The sequence below is a fragment of the Phacochoerus africanus genome, chromosome 6 (genome assembly GCF_016906955.1).
Source record: "Phacochoerus africanus isolate WHEZ1 chromosome 6, ROS_Pafr_v1, whole genome shotgun sequence".
NCBI lineage: Eukaryota > Metazoa > Chordata > Mammalia > Artiodactyla > Suidae > Phacochoerus > Phacochoerus africanus.
The window spans coordinates 87,650,915-87,660,184 of NC_062549.1; the positions used below are offsets into that span (position 1 = coordinate 87,650,915).

Genomic DNA, 9,270 nt, shown 5'->3' on the forward strand with positions numbered 1-9,270 from the left:
ATACACCACATCTCATGTTTTATATCCATTTATCCTTGGGCACTTATGTTGCTTCCATATCTTGGCTATTTTTTTTTTTTTTTCTTTTAAGGGCTACCCCAGCGGCATATGGAGTTTCCCAGGATAGGGGTAGAATCAGAGCTATAGCTGCCAGCCTTTCCCACAGTCAGTCTGAGCTGTGTCTGTGACCTACATCACAGCTCTTGGCATCGCTGAATCCTTAACCCAACTGAGCAAGGCTAGGGATTGAACCTGTGACCTCAGGGACACTAGTCAGAATCATTTCCACTGAGCCACGATGGGAACTCCTTGGCTATTGTTAGTAATGCTGCAGTGAACTCTAGGGGTTAATATATATTTTCAAATTAGTGGTCCCCCCCCACCTTTGGAAACGTACCCAAGGTATGGAATTGCTGGATTGAATGGTTGTTTTATTTTTAATTCTCTGAGAAATTTCTGTTTTTCAATCATGGCTGCATCAATTTATATTCTTACCATTAGTGCACGAGTCTTCCCTTTTTTCAAAATCTTCATCAAAACTTGTTGTTATCTTTTTGGTAATAACCATTTTGACAGGTATGAGGTGATATTTAATGGTTTTGATTGGCATATTCCTGATCATGGGTGATGTTGAACATATTTTCATGTGTCTGTTGGCCATCCGTATGCCTTTTTTAGAAAAACATGTCTATATGACTGTTCAGATACTTTGCCCATTTTTATTTTTATTTTTTGTCTTTTTGCCATTTCTTGGGCTGCTCCCGCAGCATATGGAGGTTCCCAGGCTAGGGGTTGAATCGGAGCTGTAGCCGCCGGCCTATGCCAGAGCCACAGCAACGCAGGATCCGAGCCGCGTCTGCAACCTACACCACAGCTCACGGCAACGCCGGATCGTTAACCCACTGAGCAAGGGCAGGGACCGAATCCGCAACCTCATGGTTCCTAGTGGGATTCATTAACCACTGCGCCACGACGGGAATTCCACTGCCCATTTTTTAATTGTTTTTTTGTTTTTGATGTTGAGTTGTATGTGCTAGAACTGCGTGCTCTCTGTGAGAGTCTGACAAACATATTGTGTGAAACAGATGATAGCCTTGTATATTTTGAGGTGAGTTGTAAAGATTCCCTTTAAATATTTATAGGAAATTTAGATTTCATTGTGTAATTTTCTCAGGAGACAGTCCATAGCTTTCATCAGCTCCTTAAGAGAATCTCTTCCTCAAAGTAGTTTAAGATCCTCTGACCCTAACACCTTGTAAGCATGATGGAAGTAGGAGTCTCATGATATAATAGACATGGTGTCCATACCTGTGAATATGAATGTTCTACGACCTCATTTCTAGGAAAAAGAATTTGTAAAAGGAGAAAAGGACTTTGAGTAGTTTGGACAGGGGTCTGCCTCTCAACTCCCTGGAGCTCCCTTCCATCTCTTTCATCTATAGTTCCCATCTTTTCTCCATCAGGCTGGTAACTGGAAGTAGAAGAAGAGCTGCTCTGAAGGGTGAACTCTTTTCTCTGAAAACTTATTAAGGAACTGCAAGTCCAAATATGTTCAGCAAAGTCTCTGAAGCCAACACTGCCTCAGTTCTGTGACTAGGGGTAGGCAGAGCCGTGGCAGAGACTGAAGAATGTACAACATTCACCTTCCATTTTCTTTCCCAGAACCAGCATGGCAGAGATAAAAGCCCTGCTACTTCTCATAAGATGTCTCTATGGATCATTAATGTGTTTACAAGCAGATAGTTTTGTATGAAGCATTTATTTACCTTTATGATTCAGATGCAGGTGTTTCACTGGAAGCATCCACTCTGAGGCCTTTAAAGCACATTGTGATAAAATAGGCATGCATATAGTAGGAATATTCTGTCCAAGGACTGTGAGCAGGTAAGCCCAGTATGTTAAGTAGTGATGAAAAAAGGGGCAAATACAATTGAAAAACACACTTGAAAAATGTATTACATAAAATAATTTACTTCTCATTCAGAATGACCTTCCAGACATACTGGTGAGACAGCAATCCGTGAGTACAGATACAATCTGAAAGTCACAACAGTTATAATAGGGCAAGACCAATAGAGTTACACAGTTGGATCTTGGAGTTAATTAGAGACAAAGCATGGAACAGTGTAACAGAAAGGGATGCTGATGAGGAACTCTGGGGATACTGAAAGCAAGACTGTCAGAGAGACCAAAAGGGTAAAATTGAGGAAACCTATACAATTTAATATAATGAAATTTGTATACACACACTCTGGTGTCTTTATTTTGCAGTCCAGTCTACTGGCTTAAAAGCCACAAAGGTGCCCATACTTATAATTTATACTAGAGAAATTGGTGCAGTGTCCATGTATGCATGTGTGTGCACTTCAAAGGCAGTAGTTTTAGACGAATGAGAAGAAAATTACTTCCTGGCCATTCATTAATAATTCAGGTGATATCCTGCACCTCCATTTATAAAATAATACAATAATAAAAACATTGTACAAAACATCATAAATAACATAAACGAGACATTTTCAAGTATTTCATGTGCCTTGAAAAGTTTCAAACAGTAGTTCTAGCAATTGATATAATTTTTTCCTTTTCTCTTTCATTTCATCTCAGAGCCTTCAGTTTCTGTTTGTCCTAATGTTTGGGATGGAATAAACAAAATTATACCTTCAAAAGAGATACACTTATGAGGGCTTTTCGGTTTGTGAAACATGTTTCCCTGTATAAAATATAATCTTCTCCCAAAGCTGGTTTACAAGGAATAGGCATATAGCCTAGAGCTATTATAGGGAAACAAATAACAACGGTGAACTAAGGAACCTCATCTGATGGCTAAAGTTCTCAGGAAAAAACAAAATGTGAAGAGCACCTTAATCAGAAGAGGAAACAAGAGTAGGGGATAGGAAATTAACCTTTAAATTCTGTGCCCTTACTCAGCCAGCATTTTATAGTAAGTAGAGCTGGTGAGGCCCCACCTTTGCTACTTCATTCAGTTCAAACACCCCATCTCCAACTCCATACCAACCTGGCTGCTGATATTATGCACCAAGCACCCAGGCAAAAAGGGGGAGGCCAGCAGCTTGGGCACCCCAAAGTGCCTTTAGTGATAACCCACCCAAGACAGCATGGTGTCATTCAGGCCTACGATTTGTCCAACTCGGAGGCTGTCAGTGGTTAAGTTAAGCATGAAGTCCCTTGGATGCTTCTCCAGCAAAACTCGTTAGTCTTCCTTTCTTAGCCTTGTAGGGCAGCTGGTTTAGTTTGCCCTGTTCAATTGCAGACTGAAAGCCTGGGGATCATATGTGTGTACACACACTCTAGTTATGAGCACCTAGGGTCTTTCTTATATATTCTTGCAGAAATATATATGTATGTATACATGCACACATATATACAGAATGTGTGTATATATATATGAGTGTGTGCATATAGATATACACACATTCATACACATACATATGTACACAAAAGAGATCAACCTCATCTAAGCATCTCGAGTTTGGAGAAAGTGCTGGTTAACAGAACACACGTGGCTGTAGATGTCAGATAGAGTGTGCCAACCACCAACCCACCAACCTGAGGTCACACTGTTGGGAGGAGAGAACTGCCAACAGTCTGAAAATCCAGACACACAAGGCCATTATTTGGATCCTTGCTCACATGGCACCCTAAAAGAAATTTGGGGAAATGGGACTGGAATGAGGTCCTGCCCTGATGAACATCAAAATAACCAAAACTAAATCTAGTTTTTTTATGGGAGTGACTCACACATAGCCAGCAGCATGAACACTAGGCTACAATGTGGAGAAAGAACTGGTGCTTAATACAGATCAATATGTGGCCTCAGGTTTTCCAGGTGTAGAGTCTTGGCATTTCCGCCCTCCACTGCTGAGCCATAACTAGGCACACTGGGGGACCAGGGAAGGACAGTCTGTAGAACTCTTGGCTCCTTTCTGCTTCTCTGACCCACAGCTGGAAAGGTTGGCCAAATCAAGGTAGAATCGGGATTTGAGGAAGCGGCGATAGGAATCCTTTTCCATCAGGTTGAAAATCTTCTTCTGAGCCTCATCAAAACAGGTTATCGTGGGCTCTAGCATGTTCCGGCTTGTCTCCTCCCTGGTACAAGAATCCAGGTTTACCTGTGGGACAGAGGCCAAGGCTCCATGAGACATTTTACCCTGTAAGGATGGGAAGCTGCATGGGGTTTGTACCAAATAGGTGTGCATACTCTATATCCCAGGAGTGAACAAAAGAACATTTGGCTCCACCCTGGCACATGTGAGAGAGCAGAAATGGTTCATTTGCTTCAGGGTGGACAGGGCAATGTCTTTTGTTCTTTCTCACAGACTGGGGAGATTCATCAGAAAAATTCACGAAGGGAGATCATCTATGTCATCTGGATGAAACTGCTTTTTTCTTAACAGATTTGGGGTTGTCAAGGATTGTAATAACCTGTTTCACTGCTGTATCTTTAACTCATATCATCTAAGGATCCATGCCATGGAATTTCTAGAAAATTTCACTAAGATCCAGACAGTTCTGTGCCATGAAGACCTACCTCTTTGGTTGCCTGGACGGAGATGAATTCATTGTAGATCTTTTTGGCCCTGGGACTTAGTTTTGAGGGTGATTTGATTTTCTTGTACTCTTCACAGCTGATCCAGAAGTCAATGTTTTCCTCACTGTATTCAGACTTCAGGAAAGCTTTGAAAGCTGCCAGCCCACCTGCGACAGAGCAGAAAGAACCATAGTTCTCATCATGCTGACCACCCTTGTGGACAGTGCATACCAGATAAAGATGAGGTACTTGAGGGGGACAAGGCATCAGCTCAAACAATCTTCTTTTCTACCCTTTTTTTGGGGGGGTTGTGTCACTTGTGGTCAGGTAATCCTATATATGTTTAGTATCTGTGGGATCTCTTTTATACCCAGTGTTTCTTTTGACATCTCTTTCAAGCAAGTATTATCTTTCTGAGATGCTCATGCTGTCATCAATTACCAACATGAGTTGGGAAAGAGAAACTAAAAGAAACTGATTTTCTTCTGCAAGAAATCTCAATATTTAGGTTTTTCTCCTCACTCTTTTTCCATGCGGTGAGAGAGATGGTGTTCCACATGGATTATGTATGAGCTTTCTGTTGTATATCACAAAGCTCCAGGATATGGCAAAATTTTAAACAGACTGGTTCTCCTGAGTCTAGAAGTCTGAAGCCCAAGCTTTTCTGCAATTCCTATTAGCTCAAGCGTAGTGTGAAGTAAATTGTCTACCTGGTGTGTTTAATCCTCACCCCACTGAGTGGGGAGGGTGAGGGCTGGGGTGGGGGGAAGCTGTCATACTTACATTCATGACTAATGAGGTTTTCCAGGGATTCAGCCCATTTTTTGACTTCCTCTTGGCTCACCCTAGAAACATTGCAGAGAAAAAAAAAGAATAATGTGAAGGCTAAGATACAAAGTGGGGGCAAAAAATGTAAGATCCTGAATAAAATGTAGAAATTTTATCTTCCATCACTACAATGAGACCTATTGTTGATTAGGGCAGTCTTTCCACTAGATGTATGGAAATTTCAAATGCAAGTATGATTTCCATGGAAAGAGAGGCCATAGGGATCCAATTCTAACTTAACTAGGGACAGAACTTCCCTTTCTCCTCATAGAACATCTCTGACATCAGAGAGTTAATACTCAGTGGATCTTCCCAAGGCCTTTTTTCTTACCTCTGACAAATCACCACTTTGTCCTTCTTGCTGTGAGAAGAATTATGTTCACAGGAATCAGACTTCTGCAGCAGAAAACCTAGCCGATGTTTCATATCTTTTGCACTGCAGAGAAGAGGGGGAAAAGAGAATAATAATAATTAGATCTCTTTGAAAGATACCCTAATGGTAGAGTTTAAAGAGTTCATTACTAATAAAGGGGCGAGAAACAGTTTATTTAGGAAATAAGAGTTGAAGTTGGCATAACTCTCAGGAAAACAAGATACTGCTTCTTTTGCTTATGACTTCCTACAAAACCTGGACCACGGCCTCCTTTATCAGTACCTGGAATTCTGACCCTTTGGTCTACCTGAGGAGTCTCTTCTATAAACCTGTCATTTTGAGCGATGGAACACTTAGAGAGCTTTAGCAGAAACACATTAAAAACTCAACTGAGCTCTGAGTACTTTAATTGGAGGGCAAGCAGTAAACTGTGAAATATGGCACCTTATTGCTCGCCACCTGCTGGAGGGTGGTTGCTATTTCTATCTGCCTCACTGCTAACAGAGATGTAGAAGCACCTCAGGAAGTAAAGGTCTGTTCAATTCCAGCCTGAATGTGGTAAGCAATTCAGGTTATGGGATATACAAGGAGATGTGCAGCTTCAGCAGAGAGGAGTGGAAAAGGAGGGAAACTTTTCCACTGAACACAAATGCTCAGGCTGAAATCTGAGCTCCTGCAGGTTTGCTTCTAAAGACTCTCCTGCTGCTGCTCTCCTTTTGAATATCTGCACTAGAAGGATATTTACAGCATAAAGAATATGTGAGGCTTAAAAACAATAAGGCTCAAAAAAAAAAAAAGCAAGGGTCATCATTGAAGCTCGTGACTGTTTAATTAAAGCAGCGCTTCAGTTTATAGCCACTATTTAATAGGTAGCTAGGGTATGGCAGGCCATGTGACTTACTCAAAAAGAAGGAGCTTTTAATAAGCTTTTAGCTCAACTTTTTCATTCTTTATTATTTATTCCTTTTATCTCTTGTAAAAGCCAAGACATAGTTACAAAAGAGAAATGTCATTTTGAAAGAAATAAATGACCAGGTGTTCCTACTTAGAGGAAGGAAAATGAAGCCACAAGGATAAAAAGACATTTAAGAATGGCTACTGATATATTAGAGGCTTATCTACCCTCATTTCTCCAGAAAGTTTGAAATCCATAATGTTCTTGGACTGCCCCTAAAATAGTACAATAGCATCTTATCTCCCTCACAGGACTCTTTTTCCCTCTTCTGCTTTTCTGTCTGGTCAAGGGATACAAAATCTTCTTTAATGATAACAAGATCTAATCATGAAGACTAAGGAGATTCTAAGACTATGGCATAAGTATATTGTGATTAGGTTAAGACAGAAATCATTTCATGTTTTCATGTGCCAAGTCCAACTGAGATCCGACAGATACTGAGCAATGCAGAGTCATTTCATGAAGACTTGGACATATGCTTAGCAAGTATACTACACTTGTCCTTATAACACAATACAACCCTAGAAATAAAAACCAACATGACCCCAGTGACCTCTGAAGTAAGAAACCTAGATTTTACCGCTCTCTGCCACCCACCACCTATGTGACCTTGAGCTGCTCACATTCTCTCTGGAGCCTCAGGCACCAGTGTCAGAATGAAGGTGTTGGACAAGATGATTCACAATTCACCAGCAAGGAAAGGGAAGAGCAGTTTACCTGCGAACACTGAGTGTACCTCGCCAGGTTAGCCTCTGAGCTCCTTGAGGGTAAAGCTCTAGAGCAATTACTCATCTGTCTCCTGAAATATTTACCAGAACAAAACTTTCTCCTGACACTCCTGAATTTTGTATGATTAATTTTATATATGAGGCAACTGAAGCTTGGAGTAATTTGTTCCATTCAGTTCAGGAAATTAATGGTGAAGGTCAGAACCTCTGTTTTCATAGGTACTCTCTGCCAGACACTCCTGCTTCATTGTAAAGCAGCCGTGACAGAATGAAAAAGAAAAAAGAGAGTATTTTTCCTATTCCCGCATAACAGGAAGTAAATTGCTTAGGACTGCACAAAAGACTGTGCTTTCCAAAATAATTCTAAATTGAAATTTAGGGTGATTTCTATTTGCAGAGGAACAAGACAGGGGATGGTACATCTACAAATTGACTTTTTAACTGTAAGATTAAGTAATATAATATGCACTAGCTTTGTATTTTTTTAACTAGAAAACATATGAGCATTCTTTGAAAGCATTTGTGTATACCTTTTTTATAAAAAAATAATGACATAAATAGTTGCATATCTTTAAGTTCTTTTTTTAAATGAAGAGATGAAACATTGACAAAACAATGTCTTAAAAATGAGATTTTTTACAGAGCCCTTCACTGATTTGTTGTGATCAATACTTCTCAACCACCACTCACATATGACATTTCAAGAACTAGAGGCAGAGGCAGAAAGAGAATAGATATATACTTTTGAAACTTATTTTATTGTAGCATTTGCTTTTAAGAACATGAGGCAAAAGATACTGCAGCATCACACAGACAGCATAGTGCTTTTCTGGTGATGTAGTCAAACTTCATTGTGGGGTGTCCTTCTCAAAATGAAATCTAGTATACCATCAGAAAGCCCAGACCCATGATTCTAAGTAGCTCAGTGACATTCAAACAACAGTAACCACAGGTAGAGGTATTGCAGACTGCTGTATAAAGCCCAAAAACCTTATATCACTTCTCAGTTTGAACTAGCTTGGCCAGAGGAACTGAACAGTCCTCCAAACCAAGGTCATACACAGCAACACATGAGTTCCAAATTTGGGGGAGAACACTTTCCAAGTCACAATTTCTAGCTAGTCTTGGAGGAAAGCTAGGAGGCTCAGGCTTTCCTGACCACACTGTTTCTAACTCTAAACAACCAGGTTAGTAAATAGGATATGCACATAACTAAAAAAGTCTATCTGAAAGTTTAACACGGTTTAGTGCGTGAAAATCATCTTACCTCCTCAAGCAAGAAGCCGGCAGACCTGCGAGTCCTTTGCACATCTTGTGAAGTGTGGGATTCACGTTAGGAAAGAAATGCAGCAGGAGGAGCTGTGGCTTCTGTTTTGAGCGCACTTTGCCTTTTCTCCCGGAAAGCTACTGTCAGAATCCTCTGAGCTTCTCCCTCCCAAGCCTGTAGGGGTCTCTTTTATAGCCCAGCCACGATGGTCCAGCCAATCAGAGGGCAGTTCTGCAATGCCATCTCCTCTCAGCCTACTTCTGCCTCTCCAGCCTCTGGAAGAGATAAGGAAGAAAGCACTGACGCAATAATGCAAAGTGAGCAGGCAGAAAAATCCTCCTGCAAAGTAGACATGCAGAAAATAAAAACTTGCCTGATGTCTCCATGAATGTCTGAGGTTTTGAATTCCCTGAAAAGGAAAATAGAAATTTATGATGCTACAAAAAATGGGGTTTATTCATTTGCCTGTAAAAACAATGTCAAAGAAACTTGCCTCCTGGAAGGCAAGGGGCCAGCCAGAGGTCATGGGCTTACTTTGAGACTGACTCTCAATGCACTTCCTATTTTGCG

At 40.7% G+C, this 9,270-nt stretch overlaps 1 protein-coding gene across 2 annotated transcripts; it reads right to left on the reverse strand.

The window, feature by feature from the left end:
• Positions 1-1,951: 1,951 nt before the first annotated feature.
• Positions 1,952-8,974, reverse strand: RGS4 (regulator of G protein signaling 4). Of its 2 annotated transcripts, XM_047784040.1 has the most exons (5): positions 8,701-8,974; positions 5,709-5,813; positions 5,333-5,394; positions 4,550-4,716; positions 1,952-4,130 (listed from the first exon to the last, which is right to left on the reverse strand). In XM_047784040.1, the coding sequence occupies exons 1-5, from the start codon at positions 8,742-8,744 to the stop codon at positions 3,891-3,893; spliced, it is 618 nt and encodes a 205-aa protein (XP_047639996.1). In that variant the 5' UTR covers positions 8,745-8,974; the 3' UTR covers positions 1,952-3,890. The 2 variants fall into 2 exon arrangements, with proteins under 2 accessions (XP_047639996.1, XP_047639997.1); XM_047784041.1 differs by lacking the exon at positions 4,550-4,716 and having other exon boundaries at positions 3,926-4,130; positions 8,701-8,848.
• Between the last annotated feature and the right edge of the window lie 296 nt (positions 8,975-9,270).